Source organism: Lathamus discolor, chromosome 1 (genome assembly GCF_037157495.1).
Source record: "Lathamus discolor isolate bLatDis1 chromosome 1, bLatDis1.hap1, whole genome shotgun sequence".
NCBI lineage: Eukaryota > Metazoa > Chordata > Aves > Psittaciformes > Psittacidae > Lathamus > Lathamus discolor.
Genome location: NC_088884.1, coordinates 35928853 through 35954586, shown reverse-complemented (window position 1 = coordinate 35954586; position 25734 = coordinate 35928853). Strand labels below are relative to the sequence as shown.

Below are 25734 nucleotides of genomic sequence, written 5' to 3'. Positions count from 1 at the left end.
AGGTTTAGATGATATATAGGGCAGAAGTTCTTTACCGTAAGAGTGCTGAGGCACTGGCACAGAGTGCCCAGGGTAGCTGTGACTGCCCTGGCAGTGTTCAAGGCCAGGTTGGACACAGGGGCTTGGAGCAACCTGCTCTAGTGGAAGGTGTCCCTGCCCATGGCAGGGGGTTGGAGCTGGCTGAGCTTTAACGTCCCTTCCAACCAAAACCATTCTCTGATTCCATGTTTCTAAGTATTAAATTATGTAAATCTCTTAAACCATGTAATGCACTTAAGCAATAAGACCCCCTCCCAGTATGGTGAAATTTGGGTTTGGTTATGTGGAGGGAACTGTACCATAAAGAATTCAGACACTTAAAAAATAACCCAGTGCAGAGCCACTGTGCAAACCTGCCCTCCGCAGTTCTGCAAGAGCAGGTTTTATGCGACAAGACTTTGATGGTTTCCTCACTGTACGAAAAGCAATTTGAAGGATTGACTGCAGCCTGCCTGGAGAGCACCTTGTAACTGCTTTGTTCCTTCTCTGTTAAACAGACCTCCAACATCAGTGACAGGAGCAACGGGGTCAGAACTAGGACGGATTACTTTCATTTTTGAGACCATCTGCTCGGCAGATTGTGTACTGTACTTTATGGCGGTAAGTGAGAGCTCTCTCCATGACTGAGGACTGAGCCTGGTATTCCATGTCACTTTAATGCCTCTACATAGGCGTGATTAGTTGCACTTGGTTTCTTATGATTAAGATAAAGCTTGGCATTAGTTTAACATCTATAGTGCCCTTGCAGGAAGGATTTAATGAGTGATGCAGCAAAATTCCTTCACCATGTGAGCTGTGGACCATTCCTAGTTATCTGTTTGTCTTAAAAGAAATCATTGGACACCAAAGAGCCAAATTTTCCCCTTTTAAACCAACTGAAAGAATTCTCAGTGTCTCTTGTGCAGTCGAATTAACTCCAGTAATAGAGTTGCAGGTCCAGATATGGGGCAGAGGGATGCAAAATATATATTATTTGGATATTTAAACTTGATCCTGTCAGTGACTTCAGGGATCAGACAGGCAAACTGCTGTTGTTTTTACTTTCCTCATCTGCTAATTGAAAGTCCAACAGCTGAGGGAGGTAACTGAATCTGCAGTGGCTCTCTCACCCCTTCCATTGCAAAAAGAAGCTGGTTCTTTTTTGTATGGAGTGGCACTTTAAGGGAATCTGTTATTAACTTAAAGAGAATTGAGGAAATGAGGTAGTCATTAGTGCTAATGTAAAGGAATCTCTTTCAAAGGAAAAACATCTTTCACTGAAACATTTACTACTGATGGAAGAATAAGAAAGACAAACATAGATTGAACAGGTTTCTCTTGTGTAAACTTTGACACTGGCTTACTGCCTTCAGTTTTGTTTGGAGATACCAACAAAGTACGTATCAGATACATTGCAGAAACTACAGTTTTTCTTTGAATTTTGGCCTTCCCCTTTCTGTGCTCTGGTACCCACATGTTTTATACAGAAATAGAATTTCAGAGCTGAAAGAACCACCGTGCTGAATCTGTCCTCGTAGCATTTATAACCTGCTATAGGACTTTGAACTTGACTGTTGTGTGAACTGCAGCATCTTACGGAAAAGACAACCGTTCTCAATTGAAAAATCGCCAGTGGTGGAAAACAGAATAAATATGTTTTCTCTCCTTTATTAAATGTTAAATGCAATTGTAAAGTCCTTTAGATTTACATTAATCTCTATATTAAAAACCACTGGTCTTTTATTGTTGTATGACCACACTTTTTTTTGTTTTAAATGTGTGTCCATTTTATAGGATATTAATCGAAAAAATACCAATGTGGTGGAATCATGGGAAAGAAGCAAAGAGAAACAATCCTACACTCACATCATCTCTAAAAACGCTTCCTTCACGTTCACCTGGGCCTTTCAGAGAATAAATGAGGGCCAAGATGTAAGTGTTTCTTTATGTACAGGGCTTTACAGCACAGCTTTCCTTGGACATTCACTGCCAGAGCTTTTGCCCTCCATTGAAGCTCACAGGCTTCTTGTAAGGGGCAAGTGGCTGCCCTTGGGAGGCAGCTGTGGATACACCATCCATGTTGAAAGACAGATGTATGTTTAGGTCAATCCCTGAATTGATGCACTGGTGCACAGAGCTGTGGTTAGTGTCCCAATGCAATGGCATGATGGCACCAGTCTGATCTCCTTGGCTCTCGTTCCAGAGCAGACAGTTCATCAATGACATGGCAAAGATCTACTCCATCACGGTGACCAATGCAGTGGATGGAGTTGCCTCCTCTTGCCGGGCCTGTGCGCTGGGCTCCGAGCAGTCTGGTTCGTCCTGTGTGCCCTGCCCACCGGGACACTACATCGAGAAGGAGACCAGCCAGTGCAAGGAGTGTCCGGCCAACACCTTCCTGTCCATCCACCAGGTCTATGGCAGGGAGGCCTGCATCCCATGTGGGCCTGGCAGCAAGAGCACCAAGGTACGGAAACCAAGTGTCTCTGAGTGATGGACAGGCAGGGTTTATTGGGATATAACACTCAAAGGGCCGGTTTTAGTGCTTTGCTGCAGGTATGTGCCTTGTGAGCATTGGAGTATAATTATAAGCAATGATCCCAGTCTTCCAAATATCTTTTTAGTCTAATTTCTGCTGTAAATATGCAATAAGAAGATAAAATGACTACATCATCTCAAAAACTCTCATTTTAAGAAGCTGTACTAGGGACAGTGTAAGAACAGGGAAAACATACATTACTTCTACTCAAAATTGTCCCAGACTCCTGCTGTTTTAAACTAAAGGAACTTCCTCAGCTGGATGATTTTTCTGTGCCTTTAGAAACCTTTAACATGTTCTTCATATATGAAATTGCCCTTAAGCCTAGGTAAACATTTATTGTGAGCAGCATCCTTTGCCAAGAAGCTGCACAGGGACTGGAAGAACTGCTTCAATTTGTTTGTATTCTGCCTGTCTTCAGCTAGGTTCATATCCTGTCTCTGTTTCTTGATATGTTTCTTGTGTTTTCTTTTCAAGATGCAAGTGTAAATGAGGCCATGTCCTGTTCTATCTACAGGGCTTTAAGCTGGGACATTTGGATTCTAAAAGCATGCACAACAGAAAAAGCAGGAAACTGCATTTTCTTGGTTAAGTCAGTGGAAAGCAGAAACGACAGGCTTAGGGAATGTTAAAGTTCTTATATGTCATTGCAAGGGTCTGAAACAGGAATGGGAATTCTCTCAAGGGAAAGAGGAACTACAGGAATATGATGAAGTTCCCTTCCATCCTTAACAAGGAAATCAGTCCTGTCTGCCCCTGCTTGCTTTAACTTGCAGGTGAATGCTTTGCTGCTGGTCCATAACTGCTTTTTAATGGATGCTTCTCCCTTTCTGAAGGACCACTCTGCCTGCTTCAGCGACTGCCTGGTGTCGTACATCAAGGACAACGAGAGCCTGAATTACAACTTCAGCAACCTCAGCCAGGTGGGCTCGTTGATGAGTGGACCCAGCTTCACCTCCCGAGGGACCAAGTTCTTCCACTTCTTTAACATCAGCCTGTGTGGGAATGAGGTGAGCTCAACTGGTGTTGAGGGTTAACCAATTTGCTGCCTATGCTGATGCTCTGTTGGATCATTTTGGGACAGGACAAGGACTCCCCTATGGCTGAGCTGTCACTGACACTGTGCAAACACTTCCCTCTGGATCTTGCTTTGCAGTGCAATAAGACTTTTGTGCAGCCATGTGATTTTCCAGAGCAGAGATGACAGCATTTTAGGCATAAGCGAGGCACAGAAGAAAAACCCTGTCACATCCCTACCTTTTCTTAGTTCTTGTGCTGTTAAGTCACTTGGGTCACAACCCTGACCTTTTTGTGCTACTACCAACAACTCAGCTGAAGAGTTTGAATCTCTAAGTTTCCAACTTCTTTCCTTATGTTTCCCCTGTGACTTGGCTGGAGATGCTGCTGTCAGAGGAGCCCCTGGTCGCCACTGTTCTTTTCCAGTGGCTGAGATGCTCATTGCTGACTTTGATTGCAATCTTTTAAAGTGCTGAAAAAACGTGTTTAGTCCATGAGTGCAAACAGTCTCTGCCCCAGGTCAAGATTTTTCTGCCTGGGGCTTGGACTGTACCAGAGCATGTTGTCACAAACATAAATCAAAGTTTCGGAGCAGTACAGTCATATGTGTTGTCCCATGGAAGCCAGTGCATGTAGTTTACATTAATGTTCAGCTGTGTAAAGTTTTTAAGTCTCTTTCCCAGGTACCAAAGTATTTGCCTGAGTTGAGGCAAATGAGTAGTCACATTTCTTTACAGCGTTCTGCATGCTTTTAGGCTTAAACGTGTGTTTAAGTACTACCTGGGTTAGAACTGCTGACAACTAGATCCACAGAAGTACAGATACGCTTACTACCCTGTGGATCTGGTCTTCATTTTCCCAAACTACTATGATGGTCCTACAGTGCTACCAATGATATGAGGCCATGAGTCCTTGGCGTTTTGTCAGGAGAACTTAATCTAGTGATTTGCCTTTCATTGCTCTTGCTCCAAGATTCTGGCGCTGGTCTTGACATGTGACAATAACGCAGCCTTGAAGGCAATATATCTGCTTAGGGATTTCACGCATTTGTGCTTTGAAACTGTTTCATCTGGATTAAAACCCAAATAAAGAGGTGTTCTACAGTGTGTTATTTAAAGGAAAGGGAAATATGGTTTTTCTTTGCAAGCCATTTTCTTATGCTCTGCAAATAAGCACCATGCTGTCAAGATAAACAAAGAGTGCTTCGTAGCAGAGGTTTCTGATAAGACACATACCTGAGGTGACATTGTGTTTCTGAGTCTGTACAAGGCATTAATCAGAGCTTTCACAATGGCACAATTTATTATTGCAATTTGTCCCCCTCATGTTAGAAACATCAAGTTGTTCCTAAGGTGCAGGAATGAAACTCATTCAGTTTGCAGTCACAAAGTTGGCAATCTCTCCTTTCCCAAACTTTTTCATGTCTTACCAACAACCAACAGCTCCCCCATTTTTTCCGCAGGGGAAGAAGATGGCTATTTGCACTGACAACATCACAGATGTTACCCTGAAGGACATGGTCGCAGAATCAGAAGATTTTTCCAATTTTGTGGGAGCTTTTGTCTGTCAGTCCACCATCATCCCATCGGACAGCAAGGGTTTCCGAACAGCCCTGGCTCTGCAGTCCAACAGCCTTGCTGACAGGTTCTTAGGTACATGGTTTGTCTTCTACTCCTTGTTAATCATGGATGTACACGCATGTATTTAGGGCTGCAGAGTGAATCCTTCTCAGCTCAGCAGTGCTGCATTACCTTAGGGGAAAAGTGAAGGGGCAGCCCGGGATTCAGTCCCACTTTGCTCCTCAATTGGATCTGGACAGATACCATTTTTGCTGCTGCTTCAGTTCAGCTGGCGGCTAGAGGAGGGGAGTAAGGGCTGTATTACTCACTCTTCCCTGTGTTTGGTCTGGTGGGTCCCATGGTGCATAGAATTCCAGCACAAAAATCTGGAGAATGTAATTAAAAAATACTGGTTTTCTTTCCTGTTTCCTACCCACCTCATGCAGGGCAGGATCAATCACAGTAGTAACCACATGAGACCAAGCGTTTCTGCCCATGCCAAGACCCCACTCAGGCAATTTCAGAAGAAGAAGCTGGTGCTGGGACATAATTAGGCAAAGAGGGAGGGGGCTTAGGGCAGCATGGGGCCATGCACATCATTAAGTCTTGCATTGCTCCAGCTCACAAGTTCCCAGCGTCTGAGGCCAGATTAGACAATGAAGTAATTTAGTCTGCTCACCTATCCATTACAGGCACTGAGTGTTTGTACTTTCTCCCTGGCACTGATTCCAGAAACTCATGTTTGACAAAAGCACGTCTTTGGAAGAGCATTCAACCCGGACTTTTAAGACTGCCAAAAATTAAAGCTGCCACAGTCATTGGTATTCTTTTCCACTCATCAAACACCATCTCTGTATTTTGTTTTACAGTGGACTTGTTTCTTATTTGAATTTGCCTGGCTTCAGTTTTCAGCTCTTCCTTCTTGTTATTCTTTCTCCATTTCACACCCACATTTTCCTACATAGAGAGATACTTTGTGTACTGGAATCATCACACCCTCCCCAGTCTGCTCTTCTGATAAACTAAGTACACCAAGTTCTTCCATATCTCTTGCTATCATGTATTCCTCTCAAGCATCTGAGTAATTTTTGGGGCTCTTTCTGTACCTTCTGTAACTTGCTGTTGTATTTTAATGAAGCATGAGCATAGAATGGAATAGTATTCCAGTCTTTAATTCACTATAATGGTAGTAAAAGTCACTTCCATATTTGTATTTACATGCAGGGATAGCATCCCTGAGTCCTTTCTCCTGACTCATGGGATTTCATGGTGGCTTCTTGGCTCTGGTGTCTACTCTAGATCTTTTTTTCAGTTACAGTTTTCAAGGGAAAATCTGTCTTCCTTAGGACTGGCCTTCATCCACTGCTGTCCTGAAATACATTTGGTTGGATTAGGATCACCTTACCAAGTGAACCAAGTTGCTCTGTATTTTGTTCCTGTTCTTCTTAATCTTTGTCTCATCCACACACTGTACCAACGGCAATCATATAGTTACTTGCAGATCCCTGATGATAATCTTTCTTACATTTTGAAACTCTGTCATGGTTTAAACCCTGTCGGCAAGTCAGCCACGCAGTCTCTCTCTCTCACCACCCCCCCACCCCCCGCCTTCTTGCCCTCCCCCTGCTCCCAGAGGGATGGGGGGGAAAAATGGAAAGAATGCAACTCCCACGGGTTGAGATAAGAACAGTTTAGTAACTAAGGTATAACACAAACCACTGCTGCTACCACCAATAGTAATAATGATAAGGGAAATAACAAGGGAAGAGAATACAACACCTCACCACCTGCCGACTGATAACCCCACCCCACCCGACTGAGCACTGACCGATACCTAGTCCAACCCCGCAGAGAGCTAGCTCTTCCAGGTAACTCTCAGTTACCTCCTGGGCATGATGTGCTGTGGTATGGAATACCTCTTTGGCTAGTTTGGGTCAGGTGTCCTGTCTTTGCTTCCTCCCAGCTTCTGCTCCTCCCTGGCAGAGCATGAGACTGACAAAGTCCTTGGTCAGTCTAAACACCTGAGAAGTAACCTAAAACATCGGTGTTATCAGCACTGTTCCCAGGCCAAAAGTCAAAACCACAGCACTGCACCACCTACTAAGAAGAATTAAAAATGACTGCTACTGCTGAACCCAGGACAGACTCCAATATCAATGCCTAGAGAAGCCTGGAGATGCTGCATTTGATGACAATTTCCTATGGCCAGATAATTTTATAATTAGTTAGTTAAATAGCCAAGTGTGCTTTTAATTGACATTACATAACTTTTTAATTAGAATCTCATGTGCTAATTAGTGAAATTCTTGATAAATTTACATAGTTTTCTTTAGTGGCCAAATTCATCAGCACTCAAGGAATGAAATCAGATTTGCCCAAGGGCTGTTCTTCATAAATTCATGCTGACTGTCACCCATTATGTATCTATCATTAACTGAAACCCACTTACTGTTACTGTTAATTTGCCTCATCATGTTAGCCACATTGTGATTTGGCTCACCATATCCCCTCTCCATCTGTCTTCTGACATTTCACTATCATTAAAAGCTTTATCAAAGGTCATTCTTTAGGTATGGGTTTGGTGGTTCATGAGCATACATGCCAAGTAGATGCCCATATCTTCTCCTGCTGCTGAGGGAATGAGATGTTCAGTCAATGTCTTGGAAAGCAAGGAGATAGTCCCACTTTTCCTAATACAGAGAAAAGATATGAAGCTCCTTCGCTGCCTTTTCTTTATCACAATTACTACAGTTTAAAAAGGTTGAAATTTGCCTTTTCTATCCATAAGATGTACTTTTATTTCTAGTATTTGTAAAAAAGCTCCAAACATATTTTTTCTAGTGCTGCCAAACACAGGCTTTCCCCCGAAGTCTTTAGCATCCATTATCATTTTTCTGTAACTCATAACTTTGGATTCTATTTGATTCTCTATTCTCCCTCCATTAAGCTTGTGCCAGTGCTTTTATTTGAATTGCTCTTCTACCACTGTTCTGATTCAAGGTGGACTCTCAGTCAAAGCTATTGTCATTCTTGAGAGAGTCGTTGTGGCTTCTTAGCTATATCATTAATATCCTCTGAAGAATGACATTTTTTCCCCACACACACTTGATTTTGCTTCTAGTGTTCTTATTTTTGAGAAGCTGCACTTTGAAATGCCATTTCTACATTACTGTATATTGAATGGGAATATACTCTCATTGCTTTTGTTGAATATAATAAGGTCACTAGGAGCTATCATCTTCCAGTCTAGTGAGTAACTAATCTCTGTCTATTGTCTTGCAATCCAAAGTTAAGTTTGATGTAATGCCTTTGATGGGAGGAAATGATCATCCTTGCTGACATCAGAGTATGTTTTCAGAGCAGAGGTCCCTCCACAGTAACCTGAAATCTTTCTGCACATGCTCCTGATGGCTGTTGCAGCACAGATCATTTTGTTCTGTTTGTTGATGTGATGCTCTGTAGGCTTTTCTCACCTGCAAGCCCTCCTGATCACATAGATCTATGTGCTTTCAAAATCCCTGACTTGTCCTACTGCAGGTACTAGTGTCTACTGAAAAGTGTCACCTTTGTTATTTACTATGTTCACCTAAAAGGTTTATAACCAGACACAGATTTTCCAGCTGTGTGAATTGTCCTTTCAAATTAATGCCAAAGTCAAATCAAAGTCAAGTTGATGTCCTAAGAATTCAACTAGGCTCTCTGAAATGCTGCCAGAACAAGCAGAAAACTTCTTTGCTTCATTTTTTTCCATCTTCCTGCTACTTTCCGGTTGCTACCTCTTTTTCTTGTCATTCTAGGAATTTTTCACCTCACTAAAAGGATGCACCCTATCCCATTTATACAGTTCCCTCTTCTGAAATGTTGCAGTACAGCTCCAGTATTTTCTGTCTTCTTTGGTTCATGGAGTTGGGAGGATCTCTAAGAACTTTTGTTACTTGAATTTTCCTCTTTTTCAGCTCTTCTCCAAAATCCATGCAGACCTGTGTAACATGTGCTGTTCCACAGAGCAGCCTGTTCATTCCAAAAACTGCCCCCAGGGCTTACCTACGACTCCATCATCTTTCTGAACCTTGCCATTGCATCATTCAGTTTTTCTCGCATAATACTGCAGATTGCTCAGGGTGTTACATCCTTTCCCAACATAAATTACTTTGATTCTGTAATATTCCATAATTCGTGGATAAAGAACTGGCTGGATGGCCGTACACAAAGAGTTGTGGTCAATGGCTCGATGTCCGGCTGGAGACCGGTAACGAGTGGTGTCCCTCACAGATCGGTGTTGGGACCGGTCTTGTTTAACATCTTCATCGCTGACATGGACAGTGGGATTGAGTGTGCCCTCAGCAAGTTTGCCGATGACACCAAGCTGTGTGGTCAGGTTGATACGCTGGAGGGAAGGGATGCCATCCAGAGGGACCTTGACACGCTTGTGAGGTGGGCTGATGCCAACCGTATGAAGTTCAACCATGACAAGTGCAAGGTCCTACACCTGGGTCGGAGCAATCCCAGGCACAGCTACAGACTGGGCAGAGAAGTGATTCAGAACAGCCCTGCAGAGAAGGACTTGGGGGTGCTGGTCGATGAGAAAATGAACATGAGCTGGTAGTGTGCGCTCGCAGCCCAGAAAGCCAACCGTATCCTGGGCTGCATCAAAAGGAGCGTGGCCAGCAGGTCGAAGGAGGTGATCCTGCCCCTCTACTCTGCTCTTGTGAGACCTCACCTGGAGCATTGTGTGCAGTTCTGGTGTCCTCAACATAAAAAGGACATGGAACTGTTGGAACAAGTCCAGAGGAGGGCCACGAAGATGATCAGGGGACTGGAGCACCTCCCATATGAAGACAGGCTGAGAGAGTTGGGGCTGTTGAGCCTGGAGAAGAGAAGGCTGCGTGGAGACCTCAGAGCAGCCTTCCAGTACCTAAAGGGGGCCTATAGGGATGCTGGGGAGGGACTCTTCGTCAGGGACTGTAGTGACAGGATAAGGGGTAACGGGTTAAGACTTAAACAGGGGAAGTTTAAATTGGATATAAGGAGGAAATTCTTTCCTGTGAGGGTGGTGAGACACTGGAATGGGTTGCCCGGGGGGGTTGTGAGTGCTCCATCCCTGGCGGTGTTCAAGGCCAGGTTGGATGAAGCCTTGTGTGGGATGGTTTAGTGTGAGGTGTCTCTGCCCATGGCAGGGGGGTTGGAACTGGATGATCTTGAGGTCCTTTCCAACCCTAACTATTCTATGATTCTATGATTCTATGATTCATACGAAAGAATAAAACATTTGTTTACACCAGTATGGTTTTGTTCTTTTTTTATTACGTCTATGTAAGGAAATTGGAATGTATGACAAAAACTGCAAAGTTTAGTTCAAATAGAGAAAGCGTAGAGCGTCATTAATGCCGTTGAGACCCAAACCTTTCAGACTGAGAAAATGTTTTATGTGAAACCCACGGAAATCCATTCTTAGCTTGTTCTTTTTATTTTGGTTTTGTTTTCTCCTTTTCAAATTTCAGGAGCTACTGTTGAAACAACACTGGAAAATATCAGCATCAAGACAGATATGTTTCCTCCCTCTCCAAGCAAAATACCTGATGTGCATTTCTTTTACAAGTAGGTAAAAAATGCTGTTTATTGGTATATCAAATATCTTCAGTAGTTTAAAGGAAACTAAAACTGTGAGGGGAGATCTTTAATCCACCTTTAATCTTTATCACTTTAATCAGTATCTGGCTGATACCGATTGGCATGCTGAAGAACATCTTATGAAATCAGGAAACGCTCTTTACTCAAATCTAAATTACACTTAATCTGTAGTGTTACCAGAGCTTTGATTGATCCAGGTGCCACTTCCAGTGTCATGTTCCTTTCTGTAACTTATCATATGTGGCTTTGATAGGTTCACTTTCTGTTGCATGTTTTCTTTCACACCCTTTTGTATTTACTTTGATGTTACAAAAATGAGCTAATCAAGGTTTAAAACCAGTTACTAGTGTGCTTTTCCTATTCTTCATAAAAAGACTACCTCAGCTTGGGTAAGAAATGCAAGATTACTTCAGTTAAGATGTCTACATGCTGGTGTCTTCATGTGAAATGTATTTCTAAGCTTGGATTCTGGAGCCTATGGGGCTATTCAGGTTATCTTGAGGCACATACTTATATTTGTTCTACTGATCCTCTCTCTAGATTTAGTTGGCTTTAGTGGTAGATATTAATTGGCTATAGCACTTTGGATATAAACACTTTATACATATGCATATACATATAAATACACATATACAGATACTTAAATTATGTGCCTGATTCTGCAAACTAAACCACACACCAGTAACCCTACTTTGAGTATATTATGAACTTAGCTTACAATATCTATCATGTTTGAAACAGCACAAGGCAAAGGGGGTTAAAAAAACAGGTCTGTTTTTTGAATCCCCTTTGCCTTGTGCTGTTTCAGGACAGAGTGGTTTCCAGAGCACTGGTAAGGAGAGAGCTATCATGGGCTCTCCAGCAGAGTAACACACCAACCACTGCACTTGTGATTCTCCTTTTTAATCATTGTACTCTGTTTTGTGGGCAGGTTTATTCCTTGGCTCAGCAGAATTCAAATTAGCTATTGGAACAGAGCCGTTTTCTGAGTACTGAGAGCACTCTGAGATTTAAATGAGGTGGTGAAACCTGTCCTGCTCCTTTGTTATTCCTTTTTCTTCCTTCCAGCTGACAAAGGCAAAAGTACTGTGATAAACAGTATTTCTTTAGCATTTCAGTTATATGAATGGACAGAGACCTATGAAAGAGGTATTTACTATGGTGGAAATGTATTACATTTCTCCTCTTGTTTGACATTAGGTCTTCAACAGTGACAACCTCATGCGAAAATGGCCGTGCAACTGTTGTGACAATGAGATGCAACCTCAACAAACCAGACCAAGGGGAGCTTTCTGTGCCCAGGTATTTAAGTATTTTTATACGAGCAGTGCCAAAAAGCCTTTTCTCCTTAGGTGAGCTGCAAAACTCATGAGTAACTTTATACTTCACAGCAATGAGGAGTGCTATCTCCCTCATCAGCCACACAGGAGGTCTCACTCATTTATGTTAGGTGAAACATGTGTCCATCACCTCCCAGCAGACCAACTGCTCTGCACTGAGGCTGTGTGGTGAGAGAAGTTAGAGCTTAGGCAGGTTGTTCCAAGCTTAAAGCCAAAAGAAAATGTAGTGATGTTTTCTTGTCTTCCCTTCTCCTTGATTTCAGTTCCTGATTTTGATCTTTGGCCTGCTGATTAGAGCTGCCTAGCTGCGGCTTTGAGAGGTGCTCTGCTTTCATCTACAGCAGCGGCTGTGGACAAAGTGATTTTCTTTTTAGCCCATCATAGGAGCTATGAAATCTGCTGTTGCAATGCTTATGTGAGCCCTAACTCTGTCTATTTCAAGTTCCGTATGTATTTGTCTTGTCATTCCAGTTTGTGTCCTGGACTCCTTGTACCAGTTGTGTTTAAGTTGCCTGACCTTTTTTTCCCTTCACTCTGATAAAAGGGGCTACAAAAATCTTCTGAAAACCTGAAAAGTTGAGAGAAAAAACAGTAAAAGAAGTAATTCTGTTGCTCTTTAGCAACACTGCGATTCTTCAGAAGCTCCCCTCAACTCTGCTCACCCTCGTCTTTGACAGTCAAAGTGCATTTTGGTCTGTCTGGATGTTACTATAAATCTGCTGATAGCACTCTTGCTCATCCTCTTTTCCAAATGTTAAGTCTTATTCCCAAAAGCTAACAGTGTGAGAAGTGTGGGATCCTCTTTGATCCCTGTCTTGGGACAGGTGAACCATGCTCACCTGAATGAAGCTGAAGAGCCACTTACTTGTGATGGATGAGTGATTTAAGTTCCAATGCCTTTGGAGATGCTTACTTCAGTTTCTTAGGGACCTGAGACACTACACTATAAATTAGTCTGGACAACAAGCCATTGTCTATCAGCTGCTGTGTGAAAATCCTCCAGGTGTCCTTCTAGTGTTATAGGTGAAACACAGTCTGAGCTGTGATAACACACTGGTACTGAGGAGGATTAACCTACCTTGCTTTTACAAGTGTAGTCATGGGCAGAAATGGCGTACAGCTTACATGATGTACTTTATCGCAGTTCTCATTGACTTCTCCCTTCCTAGCCCTCTTTGATTAGCTCAGCAGTCAGACAGCTACTTTCAAACAGTGAGGTATGTGATACCTGTCAAATAGTACTGCCTGTAAATCCTTGATCCTCTAGACATGGTGTTTAGTATCACATGAAGTTACAGTATAAGATGAAAGTAGTTGAGGAGAAAAACCTGTCAGTGCTTTTATCATGTACACTGAAAGACTGTTCCATAATACAGAGAGGACAGTTGCCAGTTATTCAAATCAGGATAATACAGAATGGGCTTTTAGGGCTGTAGATTTTTCAGTCATAGAATCCCAGACTGCTTTGGATTGGAAAGGACCTTAAAGCTCACCCAGTTCCAACCCCCTGCCACAGGCAGGGACACCTTCCACCAGAACAGGTTGCTCCAAGCCCCTGTGTCCAACCTGGCCTTGAACACTGCCAGGGATGGGGCAGCCACAGCTTCTCTGGGCACCCTGTGCCAGCACCTCTGCACCCTCACAGGGAAGAACTTCTGCCTAAGAGCTCATCTCAATCTCCCCTCTTTCAGTTTGAAGCTATTCCTCAGTCCTTCCAATCAGGATAACAGATTTCCAGATGATATAGAAAAAAACCTTTAAATCCATTTTTCTGTATGGATATGTTTCACATTTACATGACCTAGATTCTTGCATGGACTTCTGGCCAATGCTGCTGCTAGACTGATGTAATTGTCAGTAACAAATGCTGCATGAATGTCCTGCCATTGCCAGTTCAACTTCCTTCTGCAGACTGAATACAAAATAGGGTCATTAGTCTTTCTTAGACTAGAGAAGCTGTTATCTCTTCATTAACTGGAGAACATCCTTCTAGTAATTAACCATGACAGGACAAGTCCATTCCATATGGATGAAATCATCCAGACATCATTAGAACAACAACAGGAACCAGAAAGCAGCATTCGTGTTGAACAGTCACCCAGTGCAGGAGAACAGCGACAGAGGCACATGCCGGGCTAGCCTGTGCTGGTGGAATGCTGCAATACTTCTGCTGGTCTCCAAGGCTTGTTTCTTTCTCTTCTCTTCACCGCAGGTGTGTGAGTAGCACTCACTGCCAGGAACTGAGCTGTTATTTTAGACCTTTGACAGCTGAACATCTGTTTTCACTTGAGAAAGCATTTTATAAACTGGGAAAAATAATTTCCCCATTTTTTTCCATCTGCTGACTTGATAGATGTTTACCCGTTTGTTGTTCTTAGTATCAACAGTCTTCAGCAGCAGAGTGTGGAGTGGGTATGCAAGCCCCAGAGTGTTTCATAAGTGTTAACTAAGCTTTGCTCTCCTCCTAGCTCATGCCCTGCGGGCACCTGCGATGGATGCACTTTCTACTTCATATGGGAAAGTGCAGAAGCTTGCCCTCTCTGCACAGAGCAAGACTACCACGAGATTGAGGGAGCCTGCAAGAAAGGATTTCAGGTATAGGGCCCATGTCTCTAATTCAGATGGGCTCCTTTGGGTATAACTTGGACTCTTAAGCTTGATGTGCAAATCTATATGAAAGTGCAGGTAGAGTTGGGAAACTTCAGTCCGGACTCAGAGCTGGCTGGGTGCAAGTCTTATTGCTGTGTTGAGACTCAGGGATATTTCTGCCAATGGCACTGTGTTTTCTACAGCAGAGCTAGCTTGTGCTAACCAGCTATGTGGGCAGGGATGTGGACTCTATATGCATGCAGGCAAGTAATTTGTGAAGTATGGAGTGCCCAAAGAACTTCAGTCCTCTTCTCTAGACAAAGTTCTTTCACAGGTTCAGAACTGTCCCGTTGATCAACAGCTCCAATGTGGGCACAAGGGCACAACACATTCACAATCACTGTCTAATCCATATTGTGCCAAGTGAAGAGCTATATGGAAGAGGCAATCCTTTGGCTATGCCTGAACCTGCAGGCACAATCAAGGGGACAATTGAGTAGACAATATGACTCTACTTAGAGTCTGAAAACCTGAAGTAGTGGTTGGAAAGATGTCTAACCTTTCTAACTTCAAAACAGCTTGTTTTCTTCAACTCTAAATAGTTCTCTCTTTTCCTACAAGCAGCTCATGTTTTGGTGTTTTCTGTTTGAAAGGAAACCTTGTATGTATGGAATGAGCCAAAGCACTGCATTAAAGGAGTTCCCTTGCCAGAAAAAAGGACGAGCACATGTGAAACAGTGGATTTTTGGCTAAAAGTTGGAGCCGGTGTTGGTGCTTTCACAGCCGTTCTGCTCATAGCCTTGACCTGCTATTTTTGGAAGAAGAACCAGAAGTACGTACTGCAAATTATGTTCCATACAAAAGTAAATTAAAAGCTTGAATGTAGTGAACATCAAGAAATGAAGACATTTCCTGGGTTTGCCCTTATAACAATGTTGATGAGAAATGCCAATATTTGGTGTGTTTATCCAACAGTGGCTATCAGAAACACTAGTCAGGAAAATATTAGGAAATCCACAGTAATTTGTTAGGGCATTTCTGTCTTTTTAATCCCTGAGAGTTTAAAGTTGCTTATAGGTCCTGAAGCAACACAGCTTTCTCAAAATCTGAAGACCAAAAACGTATCTCTTCAGTTTAATTAGTTCCTTTTCAGCAGGGTTAAAATAAGGTTCTTGACTGTATATTGCTTAGGTCTGTTTTGGCAGGATGCATCTGGTACACACCAAAAGGACTCCTGCTTCTCAGACTGAATGTATTCCCCATCCCCATTGTCCTCTGCTTCCCACATCTCATGTCATAAGCTACTAAAATGGGATTCCACCACCATGGGATTTCATTGCCCCATAGCACAACCAGTTTCACCAAACCCAGACTCCAGTATCATAGCCCCAACACCTTGCTGCCTCCTACCACACTGTTACACATCTCTCCTCTCCCACATAGCTTTCTTGGAAAAGAGTGTGATGTAGATTCTGAAGTCAGACCTGCTATTACCCCAAAAAGCAGTCAGGTCGCACTTCTTCATGCAGGAAAACCTTTACACCTACTTATGGTCTCTTGGGAAAACATTGTTCTAAGGATATAGGACTAATGTGGAGAGCAGGAGCTTGATGTATTTTTAATACTATCTCGGTTACATGTTTGTAATGATTCAAAAGTAACTAATTTCCATAAATACGTCTGAAGTAACTACGTGGAAGGACTGCAGATAATCTAAATTATGAAATCATTGAATATGGGACATTTGTAAAAAAAATCTGTGCCTGTCTGGCTTTATATCTTCAGGCTGGAGTATAAATATTCAAAATTAGTGATGACAGCGAACTCAAAAGAGTGTGAGCTGCCAGCTGCTGACAGCTGTGCTATAATGGAAGGAGAAGATAATGAAGAAGAAATAGTATATTCAAATAAGCAGTCACTGCTGGGAAAGCTCAAGTCCCTGGCAACAAAGGTGAGTAGTAATTACTACCATTAATACTAAAAATAATTATTACCTTTATTTATGACTGGATGTAATGAGGCTGTGATGCTAATTTGCACACTGCTTTGTGCAGACTCCTACACCCAGTCCATACTCAATCTGCTGAAATCCACTGTATATTGCAGGGTATTGAGTAAATGCTCCCTCTTCTGCAAAGAGATTTCCATAGCATTCCTTCTTCTATGTGTGATGCCTAAAAAGAGCAGTTAATGGTGGGGTGAACCTCTCTGCCTGGATTTGTAGCAGCCACCTCTGTTACTGAGGCAAACAGCTATTATAGATACAGAAAATTAACACTGGGAACTTAGCCACCAGCCGGCTGCTTGCAGCTCACCTGGGCTGGCTTCAAGGTTGACTTGAGAACCATAATCCGGAATACTATAGGATTCTACTGTTCGGAATACTATAGGATGAAGAGGAGACATTGGCCACAACCTATTACCCAGTACAGCCAACTTCCCATTGCTGTACTGTAAACTTCCCATTTCACTGGGAAGCAACAGCAAAAAACATTTTGTTCGGCAACACATGAGATGTGGGTTATTGCATGTCTGAATTCATAGCACAAAGGTCTTTAGTGTCCTTTGAGAACATTTTGGAGAGGAACAACAGAGGACCATCGTGGTACATCACACAAGTACTTTGGCATTTATTCCGAATGCCTTGCAGTATGGTAAAGGTAGTGTTGTCTTTAAGATAGTGCAGCTGGGGGATCTATTATGATAAGGATAAAGTTGGATAACATTTTCCCTTTCAGTTTTGCTGAAATTAGTTGTTTCATAACGGCAGGTTTCTTAAAAAAATTGTGATAAAGGTTTATTTTAAATAGTCACTCTCTTGTTTCTTGTCCAAACAATATTTCAGAATGTTCAATTTTGAGATTTTTTTCTTCTATTAATTTTTTTTTTTACCTTTCTGTGATTGAGTGCAATGTAATTAAGCCCTTTGTGCCTCCCTTTTTTTTCTTTTCCCCCTATTTTTTCTATTCTCTTTGGAGAAGTTGCCATTGCAGAGCTAATATGCAGAACTTTCCCTTGACCCCAGCCTGACTATATGTCTTTCAAAAACCAATATTGTTCCCTTTGGAAAGGGGAAGAAATTGAATATTCATTCCTAATTCAATACTGGGAATATCAAAAATGTAAATAAAATCAAATCATATCCAATTTTGTGGTGGTGTTGCAAAAAAATGGAGGTTGATTCCATTTGGAGTCCTACAGGGACTGACTTTGAAACACTGATGATGTGTTTTTGACCGTGAAATGGCTTGGCTGGCTGTGGCTGAGTGTAATGACCAGCACTGCTGGAGAAGGTCATGTTTTGCTGTACGCCTGATCAGTGTAAAACCTTTGCTGACTCCATTTGCGTCACCAACCATGGGCTCCTTCCTGATTATAAGTATAGAGGTGAAAGCTTAGGAGTGTTGGAGTGAGCCCAGAGGAGGATACAAAGATGCTCTGAGGGCTGGAGCAGCTCTGCTCTGGAGCAAGGCTGAGAGAGCTGGGCTGGTTCAGCCTGGAGAAGAAAAGGTTCCGGGGAGACCTTAGAGCAGCTTCTAGTGCCTAAAGGGGCCACAAGAAAGCTGGAGAGGGGCTTTGGAGAAGGGCCTGTAAGGACAGGCCAAGGGGAATGGCTTTAACCTGCCAGAGGGGAGACTGAGATGAGCTCTTAGGCAGAAGCTCTTCCCTGTGAGGGTGCTGAGGTGCTGGCACAGGGTGCCCAGAGAAGCTGTGGCTGCCCCATCTTTGGCCGTGCTCAAGGCTGGGTTGGACACAGGGGCTTGGAGCAACCTGTTCCAGTGGAACATGTCCCTGCCCCTGGCAGAGGGTGGAGCTGGATGAGCTTTAAGGTCCCTTCTAATTCAAAGCAGTGATTCTCTAAGTGGGTTTTGATTGTTTGTTTGCTTGTTTTGGTATGTGCGTATAGTTTTATTGTTTTGCTTTAGTTTCCCTCTTTAAGCTTTAGTACTTTAGCTTTCAGACCACTTGAATGCCTATTTGGACTCAAAAAGAATGTTTTAGCATTCCTATATCCATTTTTCAGGCTCTTTGAGTATTTTCCCTCTTTAAACAAGCCTGTCAGATGTTTCTATGCTGGCTCTTTTTTTCCTGCTAGACAATCATAGCTGGCAAACTCAGCTTCCAGTACCTCATTAGCTTACTGAGCTCTGTGTCCTGTATCCCTCCAGATAACTCTAATGTAATATATATTTCTCCAAAACAAATGCTATAAGCATCACTTTTCATTTATACAAAAAATGAGGAAATTAATCTCTTGCTGCATATGCATGTAAAATAAAGAAAAAATATACAGAGGAAAACAAGAGAGAAAAAGACGAGAAACATAAACTGAGAGATAAAGAAAAGTTTGAAGTATTCTAGCTATATGTTCAAGCTTCAGACAATGGCATTTCTGTGAAGCAAAATGTCTCATGAAGCTACTAGTGATCTTGGGTACCCCAGGAATTTAGGGCTTGGCCTGTAATATGAAAAGCAATTGCTCCTATTTTTAATGAGAATGTAGAAGTTAAAGAATTATGAAACTGCTTCAGATTGGAGGTTGTTCTGGTTCCATCTGTTGTCTGCAGCATAACAATACTAGGTCCTTCGGAACAAAAAATTCCTGCTTTTCTGCAGGATAGCATAGGACATTTTTCTTCCCAGCTCTTTCTCATGTCTGTGCTAGGCTATCCTGATCTGAGTGAGATGGCTTCAAACAAGAGATCATGAGGTTAGTTTAGCATAGTTTCCAAACTGTTTGTGTACATCAACAGGTATGAAGGGTAGGTACACGAAGCAAGAACCAGCATTTTCTAGTGACTAGTTTTATTAGGGCTCCTTCATTTGTTGCATCTACATAGACCATTGGGTTATTCACATGCGGTATCCTGTATGTCCACACTTCTCACCCTGATGTCTGCTGGCCAAATGTCCTAGGCTGTCACCCTGCAGATGAAACAGGAAAGAAAACTCAACCCTCCAGCCCTGATTTTTAAGAAGACAGAGGATTTGTAGAGTCTTTTTGTCCTGTGGATTTCCCAGAGAAGTTGGGATGGTGTTGTGGTTTGAGCCCAGACAGCAACAAGAACCACGCAGCCGCTCACTCACCCCCCTCCTTCCTCCCTCCACTACCGGAGGGATGAGGAGGAGAGTCGAAAGAATGTAATTCCCACGTGCAGAGATAAGAGCAGCCCAGTAACTAAGGTATAACACAAACCACTGCTGCTACCACCAATAGTAATAATGAGAAGGGAAATAACAAGGGAAGAGAATACAACTGCTCAACCACCTGCTGACCGATACCCAGCCTAACCTGAGCAGTGATCTAAGCCTTCCTGGTAGCTGCCCCCAGTTCTACATCCTGGGCATGATGTGCATGTTCATGGGTATGGCATACCTCTTTGGCTAGTTTGGGTCAGGTGTCCTGTCTCTGCTTCCTCCCAGCTTCCGCTCCTCCCTGACAGAGCATGAGAATCACAAAGTCCTTGGTCAGAGTAAACATTACTGAGCAGCAACTAAAAACATCGGTGTTATCAGAGCTGTTCCCAGGCTGAAAGTCAAAAATACAGCACTGCACCAGCTACTAAGAAGGAGAAAAATGACTGCTACTGCTGAACCCAGGACAGATGGGAATCCGGGAGTGAGGCAGTGGTATTCACATTCACCAGCTTTCCCCCAAATATTATATTTATTGTAGGAAACACCTTAACACCTTAAATGATAACCATAGATATGATTACCTTGCAATTGCCTTGCTCTGTCTACTTGTCCTATACTAAGAGTATGAAATGCAAACTTGCCCTGTACGCATTAAAGTAAGTACTATGAACAATATATATGGCATGTTTTAATTGTCTATGAAAATTCTTACAGGATTAGTAGTGTTATTAAATAATAAAGAATCAAACTGTGCACTTAATGACCATGGCAGAAATAAACTGAAGTGTTTGGCAAAGGCTGCTCTGGAGATATTAAGAGAAGGAACGACTACAGTAACTGTTGGATGTGAATTTGAGGAATCCCACTTGATGAGAAATGTCTTTTCCATTACAGGAGAAAGAAGATCATTTTGAATCCGTTCAGCTGAAATCTTCAAGGTCCCAGAATATATGAAGAATGAATGCTGCCTTCAAAGAAACAAACCTAATTTCTATTTTTACAGGACCATATTTTAAACATATTCTGGCACACATTGTAGTGGTGATCTTGGTGAGAAATGCTTGGCCATTTAGGTGGAAAGAAGACAGGAAGCAAACCAGAAAATTGGATTGCCTTACCATGTGATCGAATACCTTGCCAAAAAAGAAAGCAGACACTTGGATTCCATACTGGGAATGAAATTCAACTCAGGAAGAGATATACATACTGCAAATAACATGAGTTTTTTGCATTAACCTGGGCATTGCTCAGACATGCCATATGGTTTGTAGGTACCTTCCATTTCCTACCACTCCTACACATATTCATAAGACATGATTTTCAGAGAGGCCTGAAACCTCCTGCAGAGGTCATGTATTGTCCTTTAGTAGCATAACTGTGAGTCTCTCTTAGAATTGTGAATGGTACTCAGAACGAGCCTCAGGTGAGTTTTGAACTTTGGAAAGTACTTTTGATTTTAGCGCTTTGGAGAGCTGAATGGTCTGTATTGGCCTCAAATGCAAGAGGCATGGTGTTGCACCTTCAAGTTGAACCCGTTCTGATGCCTAAGTCATGGCCATCAGGGTTAGGGTAAAACCTGGTGCTGTTAGATTTAAATGTGCTGATTGTTATGGTATGAATTGTAGTTCTGGTCCCATGAGTTTATAGGCAGAAGCAGGCTCAAACTCTATAAAGAAGGAAAGTGATACGTACAGCGCAAGTTGGACTTGCTCCTCTCTGTGAAAGCTTGTCCTTTCAAGAGAGGTCATTGGCAGTTTCAGTACTCTCCCTTGGGCTGCCAGTATATCACCCTTCCCTATGTTGCAAACCAATGAAGCCTGAACTCTGGAGTTAAGGCAGGAATCTCTAATTCTGGGAATCAGGGATCAGCTTTGTCAGCTGGGAGGCTTACTAGAAACACTCAGCCACCTTTATTCCTGGACCGATGAGGACAGATGCCCAGCAGAGCTGAGCGTGGGTTAGGTAGTTGTGCAGCTCAGCATCTAAATGCTTTCTGCTGTTGACACAAGTACCTACTTTGGAAGAAGGGCACAAAATGGTGCCTAGAAAAATGGAAGCTAGGTGGATGTTTTCATAAAATCAGCCACATTGTAAGCATGAGATCTTCATAATATCCACTGTAATAATTTCCTGAAATTCCCATTGAGGTTGAACTCAAAGGAATCTAAAACTTAGGCAAAAAATACTTGAGTAAAATTATGCAAGACTTGTATACAGCCAGGAGAAAATGAAGAATGGGTCTTGTATTGACCTCTGGTCCGACTCATATTTCCATTATAGCAAAATGATGTGAATTATGGAATGCATCAAAACCAGAAAAGACGCATAGACAGAAGTGGTCTTTTTACTCTAAGGAATATAGATTTTTGATTTTATATGACTGAGCTAGTTCTATCAATAAAAGAGGGCCCACTTTTAAATAAAATTTTAATTAAACTGATTTTTTCTGCACTCTAAATATCTTACAATCCTATAGATGTGGACAAAAAATTTATGAAGTTTAGATTTTTTTTCTTTTTCCTTAGGGAAAATTCAGCTCAATTATTTTGTATCTCCACTCAAAGAGCACAGGTTTTACTCTTTTGATGGGAGATACTTCAGGCATCTTAACTGAAGTGGTGTCCATTTTTTGTTGCTCTTGAAAAGGCACTTCACTTTCCCAAGAAAGATTTTTATGGGGTATTGTTGAATGTATATTAAATGCACATTCCTTTTTGTATATTTTGTACCATTGCACACATTATTGTACATTGTATTTGTTGTCATGATGTCATTTATATATGGTTGTCAAAGATGATATGCTCACAGAGTTAATGGCTATGGCTTTGAGATGTCACATCTTGGATCTTTTATGAAGAGGGGTTTTATGTTGTTGATTTTTATTCAACTAGTGTGCTGTAGCATCAAAGATATCTATCTGATGGGCATTCATAAAATAAAGTGAGAATATATTTGAAGCTGTGGACTTGAGATGTTTAGTGGAACTGCAGCATTTCCTTAAATATTGCAGCTTTTCACTGCCATCAAATTACACTTAATTTTTTTCCTTCTCTCTCTGTATGTTTTCCAAGCCATAATTACAGTTGATTCTCCAAAACATCGTTTCTTCTTTCATCACGGGGCCCATATCTCTGTAATGTCAAAATGCCTTAATGTTTATGAACTCTATTTAATTTGACTTAATACCACAGAGGGTTTGTTTGGTTCCCTTCTCTTTCCCTCTTATTTTCCAAATAAAGTAGAGAGTGGAAGTTTTTTGTCAGCTCTGACACTTTGTTCCATGACCCTTCTCAGGTCTGCTTCCAAATGGTTTGTAGTGTTACTGTTGACAATTCTTCTATGCGATCTAATAGCATCTGTGGCGCAGTGCTAACATTGTGGATACAAAACAGTATTGTAGACATTATTTAGCTCAAAATAAGAAAATTGCATTTTCCAGCAATTAAGCAAGTTTAAACTGGCTTATTTGAGTTGACATCTGCTATTATTTTCTTTCTGTTAAAGATATAGCAGAGAGAGGAAGTTTCCATTTTCCCATAAGAGGCAAATTTTGGAAGCCTTTAACACTTCATTAAGAAATCAGCTGTTTGTGACCTCTAGTACTCTGCCAAAATATACTTACAGCAACCTCCCCCTTTTCTCCCACACAGAATCACATCAGAAACTGTTATTTGATGCCATAAAACAATGTGAATCAGCCTGTTATGTGTTCACTTGATTAAATGGAATGCATTTTATTGCTGCATTTGCATGCTTTTCTTTGAAATCTGGAGTCAAGCAACTGAATCTCTTGGAGGATTAAGCACATTTCAGTAGTGTGTCTGTATAAATTAGTGGCAAAGTAGCAGAATATTGTTGTCTCATCTTTGACAGTGCTTTCTGTGGGGAATGTGCAAAGGATGTGTTCTATCTTGGTGCTGGTTATGTTGGTTCATGTTCTTAGTACATACCATGATTGATTAGGAGTCTAGGTTTTGAGGAATATTAAGTGTCTTAGAGCCACAATGGGAAGTTACTGAGTAGCTTCAAGGATTTGCCATCTTTGTTCAAAGAAAAGATTTTACTATTTGATCTTGAAAAAGGGGGTTCTGGGACTCCTTATCAGTAAAGGGGAAAGTTTGCAGGTTTTGGTTTATCTGTCTGCCAGAGCCAGTAGTACCCATAAAATCGAGATACTTAATTATAATTACACAAGATAGCAGCAGATGTTGCCATTTAGGAGCCAGTGGCTGTTGATTCATCTCCAGCAGAAACTGGCCATCACAGATGCTTCAGTGTAAGAGTAAAAGCAGTTACAATGGGTGCTGGCATGCCAATGGGGATGACATTTCTTCCTAAACAAGGAATGCTGCTGGTTGGACCACATCATGAAGCATGGAGGCCTTAAATAGCTATTATAGATAATGTAACAGGAAATGACAGCCTCAAGAAAAATCTTGGGAGGTTCTGCTTATCTTTGGTGATGTACTCTGTTAGTCTTTCTCCTTGTATATATTTTTAACTGAATCCCCTTGGTTTTATTTCTTGCTGCTGTTGAATGGTTACGAACTGCGCTTCTCTGTGCGTGGGGAGATAGGAACGGAAATAAACGGAAATATATGAGGTCAGGCTCATCCTAAAAACTTTGCATGTGTCACAAAGTATGTTGACATTCCCAGTCACCTTGTTGGATGCACTGACACTGAATACATGCAGCAGGAATGAGGGAGACCTCAGAACTGAGTTGATCATAAGCTGCCACTGTGTTTTGGTTCTTTCTGTGGATGTACAGAGTTGGACCTCTAAGAGTACTCTATGGAAGAGTACTCTAAGGTCCCACATACTGCAAGGCTGGTGCTCTAAAAGCACCTAAAAGCTACAGTGAAGTTGTGTGAATGTGCGTTTGCCTGAATAAAACACAGGCAAGTGTCACCTCTGAGAGGTTTGGTGTTATACACAGCCTATTGTCATCCTTGCCTCCTTCCATACTTTAGATTACAACATACTAGAATTCACTCTCTTTATGGGTAATATGCTCTGTTTTCCAGCTAGTGTTAGGCAGTGAAGTTATCTGGCTTGCCACTGCTGACTCTAAAGGAGAGGTTGGTGTGTATAGCGAAATAGCACTGCTGGGGAGAGAGAACCCCCTTCCCGACCCTGCCATTTCCTTAAAGGTAGAAGAGAGAAGATCGGTGCTCCAGGTGCTTCCTATCCATCCCCTTCCTACTGCAAAAACAGCCCAGCCTGGCCTTGGCCTCTTTCCTTCTTGTAGTGACAAATCTCAGCTTTGTCTGTGTTGCTGAGGATGTTTGAGGTGGATCTGGATAAATAGCTTCTGTCTTCATCTTGCAGACTGCAAGCATTAATGAGTAGGCCATGACATCATGGACATCAGACTGTGTTTGGTGATGAGTTAAGTGTTTGGTTTTGGTCTCCCTTAGTCTAAGTGTACAAACTGGGTGAAGGATTGCGGTGGAAACCTCGTTCACCAGAGCTGAGCTTATCTGAGCCAGGGTATTTTGGATATTTTACACTGATTTTGGGGATTTGTTTTGTTCAGGTAGAACATGATAGTTTTTTAAATAGGTTTTGATAATTTTTCAGTTTGAAAAGAAAATTCCTTTTAAATTTTTTGGGCTGTGACTGGAACCAGTTGTGTTCAATTAATTCAGGAAAAACAATGACTTGAAAACAAAATAAAATGTTTTCTTTTACCACAGTAGATTTTGGTTTGCATTTCAAATTTCACTCTAGACTTAGAAACATGTCTCCTATAAAGAGAAAAGAACCAAATCAAGAACAAAGACAAAAAAAATCCCAAAGCTTGTTTACTGCAGATTGACCTGCAGTGGTTTCTTTGCATCTTATTTTTCTGCTCAGCCAATAAATAAAAAGTGATCAGTTCTTCACAAACCTTTCTTCA

General features: G+C 41.9%; 1 protein-coding gene across 1 annotated transcript in view; it reads left to right on the top strand.

Annotated features, from left to right (window-relative positions):
* ELAPOR2 (endosome-lysosome associated apoptosis and autophagy regulator family member 2) overlaps positions 1-22789 on the top strand; it is a 101880-nt gene extending 79091 nt beyond the window's left edge. The window contains exons 12-22 of the mRNA XM_065667316.1: positions 537-639; positions 1813-1950; positions 2222-2485; positions 3394-3567; positions 5037-5226; positions 10635-10731; positions 11965-12066; positions 14573-14699; positions 15347-15525; positions 16479-16644; positions 20727-22789. Of these exons, the coding sequence (XP_065523388.1) occupies positions 537-639; positions 1813-1950; positions 2222-2485; positions 3394-3567; positions 5037-5226; positions 10635-10731; positions 11965-12066; positions 14573-14699; positions 15347-15525; positions 16479-16644; positions 20727-20786 (1600 nt within the window). The 3' untranslated portion in view covers positions 20787-22789. The remainder of the gene's footprint in view (positions 1-536; positions 640-1812; positions 1951-2221; positions 2486-3393; positions 3568-5036; positions 5227-10634; positions 10732-11964; positions 12067-14572; positions 14700-15346; positions 15526-16478; positions 16645-20726) is intronic.
* The last annotated feature ends 2945 nt before the right edge of the window (positions 22790-25734 follow it).